Source organism: Nyctereutes procyonoides, unplaced genomic scaffold (genome assembly GCF_905146905.1).
Source record: "Nyctereutes procyonoides isolate TBG_1078 unplaced genomic scaffold, NYPRO_anot_genome, whole genome shotgun sequence".
NCBI lineage: Eukaryota > Metazoa > Chordata > Mammalia > Carnivora > Canidae > Nyctereutes > Nyctereutes procyonoides.
The window spans coordinates 6,454,116-6,473,510 of record NW_026575126.1 but is presented as its reverse complement, the minus strand read 5'-3'; the positions used below and the strand labels follow the sequence as shown (position 1 = coordinate 6,473,510).

The 19,395-nt window shown below is 38.4% G+C and overlaps 1 protein-coding gene across 5 annotated transcripts in view; it reads left to right on the top strand.

Moving 5' to 3' along the window:
- The window catches only part of SLC44A5 (solute carrier family 44 member 5), a 379,443-nt gene that overhangs the window by 301,240 nt on the left and 58,808 nt on the right, over positions 1–19,395 (top strand). For all 5 annotated transcript variants that reach the window (XM_055339206.1, XM_055339207.1, XM_055339208.1 and 2 more), the window contains one exon: positions 7,077–7,161. In XM_055339206.1, the coding sequence (XP_055195181.1) occupies positions 7,077–7,161 (85 nt within the window). The remainder of the gene's footprint in view (positions 1–7,076; positions 7,162–19,395) is intronic.

The window sequence follows — 19,395 nt, the reverse complement described above, 5'->3', positions numbered from 1 at the left end:
GGACATTATGCCATATAGACCTACTGGTAAATCTACTTATACACTAGCCTGGATTACCTTGAAAAGCATTTTATTTCTCTGAGCTCAAATCTGGCAGGCAATTCGAGTTGTGCCTCATTCTTAACAGAGAATGCAAGTTGCAGCAACTTGTCTTTCACTTTGGAGGAGATCTCTCTACTGGATTCCTCAGGTCTGTATTAGAAGACTCTTGCATTTTCCTGAGATTTATCTCCCATCCATTAGCATACATAAGTCTTTCGAAGGCATCAAGATTACATGCTTTCCAATATTCTCCAGATTTTATCTTCAGGATGCCATCAATATAAGGAATTTGTGTGGTATCCTGTGGAGTAAGGATATTGTCAAAACCCTGCAGACTAAATTGTGGCAAAGAGCTAGGAAGTCATATGACCTTGAAGGAAGCTGGTGAGGATGCAGTACTATCTCTGTCAGATGAAAGCAGATGCCCTTGGTGTTTTCTACTTATTGGGAAAGGGGGAAAACTTTTGTTAGATCAACTGCTGTATCCAAGGTGGCAGAGGCCACTTTTGTTCTGGTAGAGAAACTACAACTTGAAGATCAGATAAAATTAAGGTCATGACTTGGTTAAGCTAAAGATAATTCATTATCATTCTTCAGAAGCCATCGTGTCTTTGCACTGGGCAATTAGGATAAAATATAGTTTCCTTAGGGAGAATGTATTAGTTGTGAAATATTATGCTAAATATGAATATGTTCATCTCTATATCCTCAGACTCTTTATGTGCCTACCACAAGTAAGGCCCAATGAATGAATGACTAAATGGATAGAATGATAATTGACAATTGGTTAGGCTCTAGTGAATGTCTAAATCAAGTTGAGGACTCCATGTATTAAATCTTACAGTGAAGAAACAAAAATTACTAAAATCCTAGCAATTATAGCTGTGAGTTAAAAAGAATAACAAGTATAAAAAAGGATTTAGTTATTAATATTTAGATTAAAGAAGAGAAAGATGATTTAACTGAATCCTTCAAGTGTATAAAATATTTTTTAAAGCTGTATATAGTAATTAGTTCTTTATTGCTACACAGCAAATTACTCCAAAAATTGACAACATAAGGCAACAAATGTTTTTTTTTTTTTTTTTTTTATTTCACAGTTTCTGTGGTTAAGAGTTGGGAACAGCTCAGCCAGGTGGCTCTGGGTCTTGAGTTCATGACTTCATGAGGTTGCAGTCAAGATTTAAGCCAAAGCCATGGTCAGCTGAAGGCTTGATTGTGGAGGAGCCACCTTCAAGATGGCTCACTTACACGAACGTTGGCAAGAAGCATCAGTTCTCACCAACTGCTGACAGTTATGTGGGGTTTTCTATAGGACTTTGAGTATCTCCAGCCCTAGAGCAAGTGATCGAAAGGAGAGCAAAGAAGAAGCTATAATGCCCTTTATGACCTACTTTTGGAAGTCACCCAAATGTAATTTGCCACATTCTATTCCTTAGAAGCAAGTCATTAAGTCTAGTCCATACTGAAGGGATGGGGAATTATGCATCACCTCTAGAAGGTACATATAATTTATGAACATATTTGAAAGTCACCATGGATGGTAACTAGCTGAATAAAAGTAAATGGCATTAAATTATAAGGAAGAATTCCATAATAGTATACCCACTGCCTCTGTCCCTGCCATGAAATCTGGAAGCAAAAAAGATAATCTGGGATATGTATATGTGCATATGTAAGTACATGTACATATATGTGTGTGTATTTTGTATGTATGGGGTTTTCTTGAGATTTTTAAGAGTGTGAGTGAACATATAAATCAGTGGTTCTCAATTGAAGCATTACCACTGCCTAGGGAGTCTTTCAAAAAAAATTGAGTTGACTTTTTGGTTGTCCTAGTGTTTCAGGGGGAGTACTACTGGCATTTAGTGGATGGGAGCCAGGAAAGATAGATGTTTGCAATATCTGGGACAGTTCTGTACAACTAAGACTTGTCTCACTTCCTGCTTGACTTTTCCATGTCCCACTCCTGTAGATGACAACTCATTTTTAAGTATTTGAATCTAGAAAGTCTGTTTTAAAATGACAAATGTTATTTTTGCATGGTTTCAATGAATAACAAGGAAATTTGAAGAAAGAGTGTACTTTTTTGTTAGTATTCACTAAAATTTGTTTAAGAAAATCATATCATTGACAACACACTTGTACTACTTTTCCTATATAATACACTTACATCTTCTTGCAGTTATAGCTGTTACGTTCAGTGATTCTTTCCATAGGTGCATACATACACCTGACTTAATTTATGGTCTTTCTGGTTTAGTCACTTGTATTTGCATATTGATATGCATTTAATTATAAACTATTTCTCTTATTCATATTACATGAGGACATATTGATATTTTAAAAGAAATTATGTACATGGGTAAGTTATGTTGTCTGTATTCAAGATTATAAAAGGAGTATGGCAAAATATTTATTATAAAATGAATGTAGGGCAGCCCCAGTGGCCCAGCAGTTTCGCACCGCCTTCGGCCCAGGGTGTGATCCTGGAGACCAAGATCGAGTCCCACGTCTGGCTCCCAGCATGGAGCCTGCTTCTCCCTCTGCCTGTGTCTCTGCCTCTCTCATTCTCGGTGTCTCTCATGAATGAATAAATAAAATCTTTAAAAAAAATAATGTATTAGGTATGATGAGGTTAGAGAAGGACTGACCTACAGATCTGAAGTTATGCCCCCAGAGGGGGAGAGGGAGAGGGAGAAAGGAATCTTGAACAGGCTCCCCGCCAAGACAGACCCTGATGCGGAGCTCAATCTCATGACCCCAAGATCACGAGCTGAACTGAAATAAAGAGTTGGACATAAGTGAATGAGCCATCCAGGTGCCCCCAACAAATCTATGAGGTTTATGGCACTATTAATCACCTTATATGACAAGTGTCAGACATTTGTGGGGCAATATTCTAGAGCAGATCTATCCAGGAACAACAAAATGTGAGTCACATGTCATGTCAAATTTTCCAGTAGCCATAGTTAAGAGAATAAAAAGAGACAAGTAAAATTAATTTTAATAATATATTTTATTTAACTATAGCTATATCAAGTATGATCAATATAAAAATTATTGAAATTTTTACATCTTTTTTTTCCTGCATACTGTCTTTAAAATCTGGTGTATATTTTGCACTTATAACCTGTCTCAGTTCAGGTAAGCCACATTAAAGTGCTTGGTGGACACAAATGGCTAATGGCCACCATAATGGACAGTACATTCCTGGAAGTGCCATGAATAGAGAAATTCTGAGAAAAGGAGTAAAATGTGATTAGTCCCTTGACTTATTAACAGATAAAATGCTGTTGCTGCACATCTCCCTCCTCTTTTTTTTTTTTCTTTCCTGTCACATTCCTCCAGTGGAGGTGTGGCAAGATAGGGACTTGATGGAGAAGGTAAAGAAAACGAGATACCCTTGACTGAGGTGGTTTGGTTGAACTGGCCCTCGCAGCTATCAGCTCCAAGATCTGGTGTTCTCGCTCAAGCACAGGCGATCTGCAACACAACTGCCAGAGTCTGCTGAGAGAGGTGTAGCAGCCACTTTGTAATCCCAGCCACCTGCCGCAATTCAAAACTACAGAACCAAGGAAGAGCATTCTTCCCTTGACAATTAAATCTGACTCTTTCTCCTTTGTCCCCAGGCACCAGATCCCTTCCAACCAGATACTTGCCCTCTCCTGCCAAGTACAAAATTTTTTGTTTCAAATGACAAAGGCATCAAAATTACCTGTGTCCTCTCCTTTTCCTACCATATGTGTCCAACATACTGCTGATCCTCATGTAGCCAATATCCATGATGTTTCCCACTGTTAACAAGCTCATTCCTCATGTATCCTCTAGCAGGCAGCATTACAGCTTTTTAGCCCAGTGGTTAAAGCTTGAGCTTTACACACAGCAACATGCCAAAGTTCAAGCCCTGTTTATGCCACTGAGGAACTGTGATTTTGAGAAGTAAATAAAACTCTGAGGGGCACTTAGATGGCTCAGCAGGTTAAGCATCTGATTTTTTTTTTAAGATTTTATTTGAGAGAGAGTGCTTGGAAAAAAAAGCATGAACGGGGGTGGGGAGGAGAGGGAGAAGCAGGCTCCCCTGGGATCATGACCTGAACAGAAGGCAGACACTTAACCAACTGAGCCAACCGGGTGCCCCAGCGTCTGACTTGTGATTTTTGGCTCAAGTCACATGTAACCAAGCCTCAGTCCTAGGATTGTCTCTCTCCCTTTCCCTCTGTCCCTCCCCCCATCTCTTGACTGGAGCTCAGGCTGTTGTTTTTTTTTTTTTTTTAATCTATAAAATTTGGGTGAAAATAATATCTACCTCATAGGATGATTGTGAGACTCCAATGAGACAATGGATGTAATACATCTAGCAAAGAACTTGACACATTGTGAGTAATTAACACACTGAAGCTCTTATTATTGCACCATTTCTGAAATCTAGAATTTCTACCCTGCTCTTAGCCACCTGGTCCAAGTCCTAGTCATTTTTCAGTCTTTGTCAGGTCTCACCTTTTATCTATGGCTTCTGTAAATTTTAAAGATTTTTTTTTTAATTATTTGAGAGTGACCGAGCGAACAAGGGGAGGAGCAGAGGGAAGGAGAACCTCAAGCAGACTCCTCATTGAGCATGGACCCTGACTCAAGCCTCAATCTCAGCACCCTGAGATCACGACCTGAGCTGAAATCCAGAGTTGGTGGCTTAGCCAACTGAGCCAGCCAGGCACCTGCTTCTGCAAATTTTGTTGTCTCCTTTTCACATAGTTGAGAAGTCTACCAGTATACTGGTATTGACTTCTAGTACAGGACACATAGTGGCTGTTTAGTAGATTCTTTGGTTAATTGATTGATGAAAAAGGGAGAGAAAAACTACAGCAGATTCTGCTAATGTCCCGATCCATGTCCCCTCAGTCCTGAGTTTGCTTACAGTTATGGCGCACTGTTCCTCTGTGCCCACCAGCAAGCCTGTTCTGTGTGATTCCCTCAGAAGGTCCCCAGCAGGATGGGGTCATCCCTGCCCCCAACAGTATCTCATTTGTTAATATGTCTTTTGTTGGCCTTGCTTCCTTCCCTGTTTCACTCCCACTTAAGCTTCCTAGAATTGTCTCCTAAAGTAACCTACCCATAGCAAAGTCCTCGTCTCAGGGTTTGGTGTTGGGCAAACCTAAATAAGATGGGATCTAACATTACCAAGTCCATATCGCATGCTAAGCACCATGTTAGGCATTCTACTTTATTACCTTCTTTCATATTCTCAACATTCATGTGGGGTTTGGTGGTATCATACCCATTTTGTAGTAACAAATTAGAAAGCCAGGGCACCCGGGTGTCTCAGTGATTGAGCGTCTGCCTTTGGCTCAGGGCGTGACCCCGGGGTCCTGAGATCGAGTCTTGCATCAGGCTCCCCACAGAGACCCTGCTTCTCCCTCTGCCTGTGTCTCTGCCTCTCTCTCTCTGTGTCTCATGAATAAATAAAAATTTGAAAAAATAGCCCAAACTGAAACAATTAACGTACTCAGGATCATAAATATATTAAGTGGCCAACCTAGCAATCTAAATGCTTCCTCAGACGCCATTTCCAAATTAATATTTGTATGGAAAGGGAATAAACTATTTCAGGGTAAAGTTAAAAGAACACTATTTCAGAAAACAGGTGAAATTGGACCTTTTAGTTTTAGCAAAAATGTGACTAGAAAAAGATATAAATATAAAGCAGAATATAATAAAACGGTATCCAGAGACATTGTCCACTGACTGCTTAGCTGACATTTAAATGCTTTCTTTATAGTCTACTTTCTTTATTCTGGGAAATAAAGACAAGAAGATAAGGCAGCAGAGGACTGCCTGAATGAGTCAGATTTTATAAGACTGTATTAGAAGATGAAACCTATTTGGCCTCTATGACATTGAAGAAAGAATGAGACAAAGGAGACTTTTCTGGGCACTTAGATACTAAAAGGAAAGGCTTGGATGGCTGAGAAAAATTATTGAGAAAAATTTCTATTCCATATTAAAATTCTTATTCAGAATTGATTTTTTTTTATCTTCCCGAGTCACACAGGCCATGTACATAAGGGTGATTGAATTATTACACGAACTGTCAAATCCAATAAATGTGGGTAAGGAGATAGCTGGGAAAATGTTAAAGGAAGCAAAGGACAAAGAGCTATGTTTTCCATATGCAGAGACAGCGTTATTAGATGACCAATGCATTTTCTAGATTTTTTTTTTTTTAGGAGCTATACTGATCAAACTGAAAAAAAATAGAAACATTCAGTTAGAATTAGAGGGTGGTATTTAGCTAATGCATGTTCTTTTCTGTCATTCTGTATTTTACCTGTCAGTCAATTTTATGATTCTTGGAAAATAAAGGTGATGAGTTTGTACGAGGTAGAGCCCAGCATCTTCCAAGAAAACAGAATCAAGTCTTCAGTTTTTGCGAAGTTTGAGAACACTTGATACTTACACTAAGCTTTGAGGCTATCACCCAAAATATACAGCAAATCTTTATTATCTATTGCCCCAAAAGTTGCTAACGTTTGCCTTTTATGCTGTCACATGAAGTCCTAAGGACCTAGTCAATGTGACCAGGGTATTACAGTTTCATTCGGTTGAATTTGTAAATGGTTTTCACTTACATATAACCCAAAGGATTGCATCATAATATTTACTGTAAATTTATTAGCTCTGCTATGAAGTCATTTAGTGTTAAGCCCTAGAAAAAAAGTGACTTCTAGCCAACCAAGCATTTGTAGTGTGCCCTCTAATTCACATTCTAATAAATGTCATTTTCTAAGTGCATTACCTCAGGTTTTGGCTACAACCCAGATGAGTCCTGAGAGATTAAGAGAAATGTGTTTTCTGACTGATTCATCCATATTTTATTTTACTTTTCATTAAGAAATTACTCTTTGAAGAAAATCAATAATCTCCTGTGACTGAGGGGAGAGGTTAGCGGGTTGCAGTGGTGCATTCTAATTTCTCAAATCAGACTGCTGTTAGTCAGCTGTTGCTGATAGAGTTTTTGTCCTTTCTTGTTCCTGTAGCCTGGATACATGGAGACCCCAGGAGAGTGGCCTATCCTACAGACAGCAAGGGCCACTTCTGTGGCCAGAAGGGCACCCCCAATGAGTGAGTATGGCTGCCTTTCCTTTGTCTGGTTTTACTGTTAAGCTGGAACCTAGAAACTGTAACTGAACCAGCGTGATCTAGCTCCTTGGTGAGTCACAGGTAGAAACTACACCAGGTGAGTTGTCACACAAAGGAAACTTCATTTGCACCAAATAAGTGGATCACAGGAAATAGCTTCTAAAGTTGTGACTCCCTGAGCAAAGCTGAATGGGTTCCTATTTTTTAAGGTTAGGATGAATTTTTAGATAGAGAAGCCTTGTCGTGACATGCAGAGGTTGGTATAAGGTCACACATGCACCTTAAGGAAACATGAGTCGTATGTTATGTAAATGAGGCTTGTGCCCCATCATGGGCCGAGATTGAAGTAGTATAATGAGGTAAAGATGATGAGGTTGGTCACTCCAGAGATCACTCTGTGGTCCATGTGCAGAAGTGGGTCAGAGGTTTAGTTCAAACTCGGTTTGGGTGGTCTGGGCCACCATCGCTCTTCCTCAGGCAGTCATCACTGCTTGAGGGGTAGTTCCAGTCTCCATCATGGGATGTTATGTCCATAAGGTCCTTTGCCTGAGTTAAGGGATAAGCTGGGAAGAAGAGCTTAAGGAATATGTGGGGCAGATGTTGGTGGGTACAAGCAGGTGAGCCATAATGGCGAGGCTTAGGGTCTAGCTGGTGACAAAATCATTTTTATGTTAATTGTACTAGACTTCCTAAGAAGATTGAAATTCAGAAAGGAGGTTTACCCTGCCCTTTCTCCTAGAGACAGTTCATAGGGAATTGGGAGATTTCATACTATATGACTTAGGACAAGTTGTCATTGTTATGCAGCATTTTATTAGAATGCATGAAGACTCTGCTTAATAAAAGTATAATCATAATGGATGAGTTGGACGAGTGCTTTTTATCAGAAGTCCTATTTTAAAATGCTGTATGAAATGGCTTTTGGAAGGCTGAGCTCTGAGAAGCCAAACACTGCAGTTAGAATCGTTTTTGCCATGGTGCCTACTGACAAATCACTTCACTTTTGAAAGTGTGTGCCACCCAGAAAGTCCTCGGTCAGTGGTAAGCTTTTCAAACCTACTTGGCTGCTGTAGACAAGGACTCTGACTAGCTGGAACAAACAAGGGAGGATGTTCTATCAAATTCCCTTCTGATATCAATCATAACAAAAGTTTCCAATCTCTGAAGGCAAGTTTTCTATTTCTTTACCTTAAAAAAACAAAAGCATGAATTTTATATTTTTAGAAAATTTCCTCTCCTTTGTCACTGGTCCGTTTCTTGCCATACGTGGTTTTTTACTGGGTTTTTACTAGATCTCCTGATTCTTCATAACTAATTCAGTTTCTATAAAAGCTGGTATTGAATGGTTAAAAGACAAAATGGCAGCCCTTACTACCACCAAAAACAACAAAAAAATAAGGCTCAGAACATTTTCTGTGTGTATGTGGGTGTGTTTGTGCAAACATTTGTTGTGTTCAGAATGCTGCACACCCATAACTTTGAGCTGCTTATTCCAAGAGATACAAATGAAAAAAAGAGATTCAGGAAAGGTTAATAAAATTCATGGAGTAGAATTACTACAGATGATCAAGAGAAACTAGAACTTTGGGCAGTAGGGTGTGTGAGGATCAAATCCTTAAATAGATTGAGTTTATGACAGACAAGTAACTCCTACAACAAAAGGTCCTTGTTGTCTATTAGAGACTGGACTAAATCCTCATCTAGAGTGGTAATTCTTGTTTTAAGCTCAGAAAAATCCTAGACATTGCCCACAAAACTTTTATACTACGAAGGACAAAGAAAGCACCAGGTGGTGTAAAAAGGAAAATCATACAAATGTCTAAATCTCTAGTTCTTAAAATAGTCTATTTTTAAAAGGGCCTCTGTAACAATAAGTTTTCTAGACCTAAGCCAATGACCTACTTATTTCCAACAAAAATGGGATACTACAAATTTCAGTAAAGATCATTCAAAGACAATCACAGTGTAACCAGAAAATATGTTCATAAGCATATTATTTATAATAAGTATATCAAACTATATAAATACCCAATATGTGGATGATAGTAAATATGATATCTCCAATGTAATGGAGCCATTAAAAATTATGTTGATATTTTCAAGAGGTGATTCTGTTGATTTTTTTTTTTTTTCCTTTCTACTTTCTGGATTTTGTGTCATGATTATAATTGCTTTCCTACTCTTGAAAATAACATTCACCTGTATTTCTCTAATATTTTTATGGTTCTCTTTTTTATATTTAAATTTCTAATCTACTTGGAATTCCTTCTTTGAATATGGACTGAAGTAGGAATCAAACTTTTTTTCTTTTTTGTTTTTAAAGATGTTATTTATTCATGAGAGACACAGAGAAGGCAGACACATAGGCAGAGGGAGAAGCAGGCTCCCCACAAGAAGCCCACGAGATGTGGGACTTGATTCTAGGACCCCGGGATCACACCCTGAGCCGAAGGCAGATGCTCAACCGCTGACCCACCCAGGTGTCTCTCAAACTTTTTTTTCCACCTGCAGATGCAATTACCTCAGCATAGTTGGTTGAATAATATGCTCTTTTCCCCACTGATTTCTGGTACCATAATCATCATGTGACAATTACATAATATATAATTTATATTTTAAACTTTTCACTTGTTTTAGTTCTTATAATGTATAGTAATTTAAAAATTTAACAAGGAAGTTTAAATGATGGCTAGAGTTGTTAATAGTAAATGAAAAGATCTACGAAAATATCAGATTTCAGTCACTTAAACAGTGTGGAACTATCATAGAAATAGGCAGAAAGAAGTAAATACAATGATAAATATAAATTTGGAATGTGATAAAGATGAGATTTTGCATCAATGGCAAAAAGGTAAATTATTAAGTGGTACTGAATTAACTGAAATGCTATTCATGAATATAAAATAAAATTAGGGCAGCCCGGGTGGCTCAGCGATTTAGTGCCACCTTCAGCCCAGGGCTTGATCCTGGAGATCCGGGATCGAGTCCCACATCGAGCTCCCTGCATGGAGCCTGCTTCTCCCTCTGTCTCTGCCTGCCCCTCCCTCTCTCTCTCTCTCTCTCTCTCTCTCTCTCTCGTGAATAAATAAGTAAAATCTTAAAAAAATAAAATTAGGTATTTATCTCCTACCTTATACCAAAATGAATACTGAAACATTGAAGATTTTGTATATAAAATATATAAGAAATCAACAGAAAAAAATGTAGTTATATTTATAGAATTATGGGGTAAAGTGGTCTTTATTTGAAAATACGTTGCTACTATATTACCACTTAACTCACTGTATACAGAGTTAAAAGTAGCAATCCAGAAAAAAATATTTTTAATGTTTATATCCGACAATGGGTCGATAGCTTTATTATATGAACTGCTGTTAAAAACATTCAAAGAGGAAAAGAATAATTCAATAACAAAGTTGGCAAAAGTCACAAACAGAAAATACCAATGGCCATAATACAAGACACTGTTCATAGTTAAAGAAATGCAAATTAATACTTTTTTTTTTTTTTTTTTTTTTTTTTTGCTTAGGTCGTCAAAAACCTTAAAGTTTTACAGTGTTGATCAGAGTGGCGGCGGGGGGGGGGAGCGGGCAAAGCATATCATTTTCTACTGTGGTAGTGAAATATTTACCAAAACTGTGGCGTTTACATGTGGTGTCTCTCCTGATTGGATGGAGGCCCCCAAATGTGGGGCGACTATCTGGTGGAAGCCAGGGGTGCTGGTGATGGCAAGAACTCACCAGAGGCAGAATAATGGAGCTAGAAGTTTATTGAATACACCACAAGGGAGCTGCAGGCCAGACCTAGAGGAGAGGCCACCTGCCAGGAGGTAGTAGGTGGGGACTGGTCCTTATGGGGGCAGGTGAGGGGAGGTGTGACGGTGTGGAATTTCCCCTGCTTTGGTAACTGTGGCCGGTTGTTAAGTAGCCCATTAGAGGGCCTATGGATCTTTTGAGGCGGGTCCCCCAATGGGCCTGTCTGTATTTAGCCAGGGGTTGGAGTCCCTTTGGGCCCCTCTCTCTGCTTGACCAAGTTTCCATTGCTCAAGCCTATTGTCTAAAAGGAGCTTCTGCGAAATAGTCACCAAATTTGCATATTCCTTGTAATTCAGCAGTTTTCCTCCTAGAAACTTCTGTAGTGGAAATTTGAATAAAATTTCCTAATGTTGTATTGCTGTGGGTGCTATGAAATAGTAGTACTAAAAGGGAAACAGCCTAAATGGCTATAAATCGAGACGAATTAAATTACAGTACCGTCCTATGACAAAATGTTGTAGGTTTACCAGACTTAAAAATCTTGAACGTTAACTGGTAAAAAATATCATTAAATTAACACACACACACACACACACACTTCTGTTGTAAAATGAAATGCATCTATGTCAGGATGTGTAAATTAATTTAGGCCCCCGAACAGTATAGTCCAGAAAACAGTTGTTGCCGTGTAATAGATACTTGTACTTGTTGGCATCATGATGGACTTACAGCAACCCTTAGATTCTCAATTCTCAAAGATCTTCCATGTAACTAAAATGTTCCACGCTTACAGATGGTGGGATAATATTTGGAATGTAGAGTTTGGCCATTTTTGTGGTTTGTTTATATCCATGCTTAGCCAAAAGGATGCTAGGAGAAGCATGGGGTGCGGGGTGCGGTGGGGGGGGTGTCTCTAAGGAAACAAAGGTAAACGGAGTGCTCTGTCATCAACTTTCTCTGCCTATTGAGTTTCAGGAAAGTTGTTATTCCTGATGCTGGAGTACGGTCCTGTTCTTTGGGGTTTCCACTCAATTGATTTTGATGCCACCTTCTGGCTACTACTAAAAAGTTCAGCTCATAGAGGTGCTTGAACAGAGATGCAGCGCAGTTACCAAATTAGATAAAATACCCCTCCCCTGGTGTGACATTCAGTTTCAAAAACAGGGATGATTAAGAGGACAAGACCCTTCCATTTAAGTTTTGCATCAATTTGGCATCTAAGTCGAGCAAGAAAACTCCCCTTTACCGAAGAACCTCTCCTGACGTGGCAAGGAGGTCTCACAAATTTGAACATGCTACAAACCCAGATGTACTCCCTGACTTAACTCTTATTTATTTTTATTTTTAAAAGGATTTATTTATTTATTTATTTATTTATTTATTTATTTATTTATGCATGCATGCAAGACCCACAGGGAGAAGCAGGCTCCCTGCGGGGAGCCCCATAGGGGACTGGATCACACACCCTGAGCTGAAGGCAGATGCTCAACCACTGAGCCCACCCAGGCGTCCCTTGATTTAACTTTTAAAACATGCATCAGTATAACATGCGTGTGAAAGCAAGCCAGACGTTAATGAAGAGCTTATAAGGGCAATAAAAGCAGTGGCCTCCTGTCCCAGGGCTCCCAGGACTCCTGTCCTAGGATAGGCACCCCCTCTTCTCTCTGGCCCTACTAGTAAGTTCGGGTGCTAGAACAGAGTGCCATAGGCCGGGCGGCTTGGAAATGACAGATACTCCTTTCTTACTGTTCTGGGGACTGAAGTCAACCATCAGGGGCCCAGTGTGCTCGGGCTCCTGGGGGGGGGGGCTGTTCCCCCGTGTGCAGACCTTCAGACAGAGCAAGGGGATAGAGAGCTCTCTGGGGTCTCTAATGAGAGCATGTTCACTAGGGCTCCACTCTCATGACCCAATCACCTCCCAAAAGTCCCACCTCCCTCCCACCTCACATTGCAGGTTAGGATTTCAACGTAAGAATTCGCGGATAGACCCAGACATCCAGCCCGTAACACTGGTCTTCGTTCTTCTGGTGGTTTGGCTCTTGTTGTTTTTGTATGACTTTATTTTTTTTTTTTTTGTATGACTTTAATAGGATTATTCTCTTGTGCTTTGTTAATGTTAGGAATATCCACTGGGGGAAAAAAATAAGTATCCACTGACAGCCTCCTATGAAAAATAGAGATTTAATTCATTTATATTATCTCTTTCCCTGATCCCTAACTCCTCTCTGTTTATAGTCAGGTTATTACCTTTAGATTTTCATATGGTTACTTCTGTGACTTTAAATAGTAAACTAAGCCCTCTGTTTCCTGTTCCATCAACTTTTGTCAGTGTTTTGACTCCTTTTTGTATAAAAGGAGGATATTATTCCATTGCCCTTCTCTCCCTCTTTCTTTTCATTTCCCCTTCCCCTTTCTATATTTATGCTTTACATAGTCAAATAGGTCATGGAGTTCAGTTCTGCAACTTGAACCTTTCACGATCTACTGGTAGGTTGATTCTAGAAGTTGGAAACAAAAGACTTTGACTTTATAACTCTCTAAATTCGGTACTGGGCCGTTCCATTTTCATGTCTACTCGGTCACTAATATCAAAGTCAAATCGTATGTTTTATTGGCAGCTTAGTATCTTCCACATTTCAGTTTGCTTTAACATAGAGCGTTAACATTCTTTATAATATTAGCCAACAAGTTTTTTCTTTAAAAAAAATTTTTTTTGACCCATGGTTGACTTCTAATGTTACCTTACATGTAATGTAACACGTAATTATATATAATGTCGACTTATAATGTTTCAGGTGTGCAACATAGGGGTTCGACAACTGTATACATTTGGATATGCTCACCATGTTAAGGGTAGTTACCAGCGGTCATCTCAGAAAGTGACAATATTATTGGCTGTATTCCCCATGCTGTGCTTCTCCTGTGACCTATTTATTTTATAATTGGAAGCCTGTACCTCTTAACCCCCATCCACCTATTTTGCCTATCTCCTTTCCCCTGCCCCTTTAGCAACCGCCAGTTTGAGTCCGTTTCTCTGTTCATTCGTTCACGTTTTGTGGCATAGATACAGAGTGGAATATTAGCCATAAAAAAAGAATGAAATATTGCCATTTGCAACAACACAGATGGACCTAGAAGGTATTACGCTAATTTTTTTGTGACTAGCCATTATCAGGACCACAAGGTTGTCTATGCAATCGCTCCGTTTTTCAGAGGCCCCTTTTACTCTGAAGACAACCTGCAGACCTTCTGTCTTTTTTGTTTCACTTAGGACCTGGTAAATTTTAGGCCTACCGCATAACTAATTTTGGGACTTGTCTACCACATTAGATTAGATCCTGGTTCTAGAGTTGCCAGATTTAGCGAGCGAAAACACAGAACACCCACTTAAATTTTAATTTCAGATAAACAACAGACACTTTTTATCGTATGTGTGTCCCATGTACTGTCTCCTATTCGCCAATTTATTGTCCTTGCTGACACGCCCTTGTTCTGTTGGAGAACACGCTCGATGATGTTCCTAAGAAAGGGAAGCACGGAAATATATTTGCTGAGTCCCTAGAAATATTTTTCCTTTCTCTCTTGGTAGTTGATTGAGGGTCTACTGATGGATTTATTCCTTGAAAGACAATTTTTGTCAGAAATGTGAAGACTTTGTTTCAAGGTTTTTTGCATCCAGTGTGTCTAAATGCCAGTCTGATTCACATATCATGTGGTGACTTTTTTTCTCTTGGAAAAGGCCTTTAAAGTAATTTCTTTAGTGTTTTGAAATCTCACAATGTGACATAGGTCTTTTTCTCTTCTTAAATTTTGTTCAGTCCTGAGTCCTTTAACTGTGACAGACTAGGATTCTCATTAGCCATGGAAAATTTTCTTCAGTTATTTCTTTGCTGTTTTCATCCTTCCCAATTTATTGGTTGTCTCTTTGGAACTCTGACTACATCTTGGACCTTTCGGATTCATCTTTCTTTTGTTTCACCATTTTATTTAAATTCCAGTTGGCTAACATACAATGTAATGCTTAAGGTGTAGAGTTTAGTGATTTATCACTTCCAACAATACCCAGTGCTCCTCATCACCAGTGCCCTCCTCAATGCACATAGCTGTGGGTCCATTTCTCGGTTCTCCATTCTGTTCCGTTGATCTATGTTTCTGTTTCTGTGCCAGGACCACATTGTCTTGATGATCATAGCTTTGTGATACAGCTTGAAGTCCAGAATCCTGATGCCTCCAGTTTTGCTTTTCTTTTTCAAGATTGCTCTGGCTATTCAGGGTCTTTTCTGGTTTCACACAAATTTTAGGATTATTTGTTATAGGTTCTTCGAAAAACACTGGTGGTATTTTGCTAGGGATTGCATTAAATGTGTAGATGTCTTTAGGTAGTATAGACAATCTAACAATATTTGTTCTTCCAATCCATGAGCATGGGATGGTTTTCCATTTCTTTGTCTCATCTGTAATATCTTTCATCAGTGTTTTATACTTTGGTTGGGTTTATCCCTAAGTATCTTATGGTTTTTAGTGCAATTATAAGTGGGATCAATTCCTTGATTTCTCTGTTTCATTACTGTATAGAAATGCAACACATTTATGCATGTTAAAATTTTGTATCCTGAAACTTTACTGAATCCATGTATAGGTTCTTTGTTTTTTTTTTTTTAATTTTTATTTATTTATGATAGTCACAGAGAGGGAGAGAGGCAGAGAGACATAGGCAGAGGGAGAAGCCGGCTCCATGCACCGGGAGCCCGACGTGGGATTCGATCCCGGGTCTCCAGGATCACGCCCTGGGCCAAAGGCAGGCGCCAAACCGCTGCGCCACCCAGGGATCCCAGGTTCTTTGTTTTTAAAAAAAAATAATTTATTTATTCATGACAGAGGCAGACACCTAGGCAGAGGGAGAAGCAGTCTCCCAGACTCGATCCCAAGACCCCAGGATCACGACCTGAGCCAAGGGCAGACACTCAACCACTGTCCCTCATGTATCAGTTCTAGCAATTTTTTCATGGAGCTGTTTTGGGTTTTCTACATAGTTTCCTGTAATCTGTAAATAGTGAAAGTATGACTTCTTCCATGCTGATTTGGATACCTTTTATTTACTTTTGCTGTCTGCTTGCTGAGGCTAGGACTTGCAGGACAATGTTATTTAACAGTGGTGAGAGTGGAAATCTTGTCTTGTTCCTGACTAGAGAGGAAAAGCTCTGTTTTTTTTTCCCCATTGAGGATGACATTAGCTATGGGTCTTTCATGTATGGCCTTTAATGTTGAGGTATAATCCTCCTATCCCTACTCTTTTGAGGGTTTTTATCAATAGAGTGATATATTTTCAAATGCTTTCTCTCTATTCTATTGAGAGGATCATATGGTTTTTATCCTTTCTTTCATAGGTGTGATATAATCATTTTGTATTTTTAAATATTAAGCCACCCTTGCAACTCAGGAATAAATCCCACTTGATTGTGGTGAATGATTCTTCTAATGTGCTATTGGATTCAATTTGTTAGTATTTTGTTGAAGATTTCTGCATCTATATTCATCAGGCCTTTTAGCCTGCAGTTTTCTTTTTTAGTGGATTCTTTGGTTTTGGAATCAAGATAATACTGGCCTCATAGAATGAGTTTTGAAGTTGTCCCCCAAAAAATATAGACATGGAAGGAAAACTTGAGAAGAATAGATATTAACTCTTCTTTAAATGTTTCATAGAATTCCCCCTGGGAACCATCTGACCTTTAGGCTTCTGTTTGTTGAAAGATTTTTGTCTTTAATATCTTATTTATTTATCTAGACAGCGTAAGCAGGGGGAGGGGCAGAGGAAAAAAGAGAGAATCCCAGGCAGACTCCAGCTTCAGCGTGGAGTGCCATGCAGGGCTCAATCCCATGACCTTGAGATCATGACCTGAGCAGAAATCAAGAGTCAGACGCTTAACTGACTGAGCCACTCAGGTGCCCCTCTTGGGAGACTTTGATTGCTGATTCACTATCTTTACTGGTTATGGGTCTGTTGAAGTTTTCGATTTCTCCCTGTTTCAGTTTTGGGAGTTTATAGGTTTCTAAGAATTATTCTATTTCTTTGAGATGTGTCTTTCTTGATGAGTCTGGCTAAAGTTTTTCAATTTTGTTAATCTTTTCAGAGAACCAGCTCCTGCTTTCACTGATCTGTTCCATTGTTTTCTCTTTCTTCCTGTTTCATTTATTTCTGCTTTGATCTTTATTATTTCCTTCCTTCTACTGGTTTTGGGTGTGATTTGTTTTCTAGCTCCTTTATATGTAAGGCTGGGTTGCTTATTTGAGATTTTTTTCTTGCTTTTTGAGGTAGGCCTCTATGCCTATAAATTTCTAAAAGAACAGCTTTTGCTGCATCCTCCAAATTTTGGACCATTGTATTTCTATCTTCTTTTGTCTCCACATATTATTTGATTTCCTCTTTGATTTCTTGGTTGGCTCATTCATTGTTTATAGCATGCTATTTATTCTCTATAAATCTTTTCAGATTTTTTCTTGTGATTGATTTCTAGTGTCATAGAGTTTTGATCAGAAAAGATGCATAGCATGACTTCTATCTTTTTTAATTTGTTGAGACCTATTTTGAGGCCTAATATGTGAGGATGTTCCATGCACACTTGAAAAGAATGTGTAGCCTGCTGTTTTTCAGTGGAATGTTCTGATATATCTTTTAGATCCATCTGGTCTAATTGTTATTCAAAGTCACTGTTTCCTTGCTGATTTTCTGTTTGGATGATTTGTCCATTGATGTAAGTGGGGTGTTAAAATCCCCTTCCATTATTTCTCTACTGGCCATTTCCTTAATGTTTACTGCTTTATGTATTTGGATGCTCCTGTGTTGGATGCATATATATTTATAATTGTTATATCTTCTTGTTGAATTGTTCCCTTTATTATTACTAACTTTCTTTATTTCTTTTTACAGTCTTGTTAGAAAGTCTAATTTGTCTGATATAAATATTGGCACCCTTGCTTTTTTTTTCACTTCCATTTGCCTGATAACTGGTTTTATATCCTTCACTTTCAATCTATATCGTCTTTAGGTCTGAAATGAGTCTCTTATTGGCAGCATGTAGATGGGTCTTGTTTTTTTATTCATTCTGACATACTTTGACTTAGAGTTTTTAGTTCACTTACATTCATAGTAATTATTGACAGGTATATACTTATTGCCATTATCCTATTAGGGTTTTTGTAGTTCTGTTCCTTTCTTATCTTGCTCTCTTTTCTCCAGTTTGATAGCTTTCTTTAGGTGATATGCTTGGATTCCTTTCTCATTTTTTGCATGACTGCTACTAGTTTTTGATTTTCTGGTTATCATTAGATTTGTAGATAACCTATCCATATAACAGTCTATGCTAAATTGATGGTCACAAAAGTTTGAACCCATTCTTTCCTCCTCTCCTCCCCACATTTTAGATATGATGTGATTTTCTATATCCTTTCATGAATCCCTTGACTGACTTTTACAAATATACTTAATATTATTGCTTTTGATCTTCCTACTTTTCTTAATCTTGCGTGTGGCCTTTCCTTTCCACTCAAAGAGGCCCCTTTAACATTTCTTGTAGGGCTCATTTAGTAGTCATGAATTCCTTTGACTTTTGTTTGTCTAGAAAATTCTTTATCTCCTATTCTGAATGATAGCCTTGCTAAATAGAATATTCTTGGTTACAGGTTTTTTTCTTTCAGTACTTTGAATATATCATGGAACTCTCTTCAGGCCAGCAAAATTTCTGCTGAGAAATCAGCTGATGGCCTTATGTGATTTCCCTGATATGCAACTGCTTTTTTTTTCTCTTGCTGCTCTTAAAAATTCTCTTTAGCCCCCCTCTGCCCCCCCTTTTTTTTTAGCCATTTTAATTACTATGTGTCCTGGTATGGACCTTCCTGGGTTGATTTTGTTGGGGCTTGTCTGTGCTTCTGGGATTTGGATTTCTGTTTCCTACCCCAGATTTGGGAAGTTTTCACCTACTATTTCTTCAAATTTTCTAGCCCTTTTCTCTCTCTTCACTTTCTAGGATCTGTATAATGTGAATATTAGTACCCTTGATGGTGTCACTGAGATCCCTAAGTCTATTTTCATTTTGTATTATTTTTTTCTCTCTCTTGTTCAGGTTGATTGTTTTCCATTAGTCTGTGCTCTAGATCATTAATCTTTTCTCTTCTTCCTCTATTCTACAATTTATTTCATTTAGTGTATTTTTAATTTTAGTTATTGTTACTTTATCTCTGATTATCTTTTATGTTTTTTGTCTCTTTGTTGTGGTCTCACTGAGGTCCTCTACCCTTTTCTCAAGTCTGAGTATTTTATGACCATTACTTTAAATTCTCTAACGGGTATGTATATATTACTTTATTACATTTAGCTCTCTTGCTGTGATTTTGTCCTGTTTTTTTTTTTTTTTTTTAGTTGGAACAAATTCCTCTGTCTCCTTATTTTGTGTAGCTCTGTTAT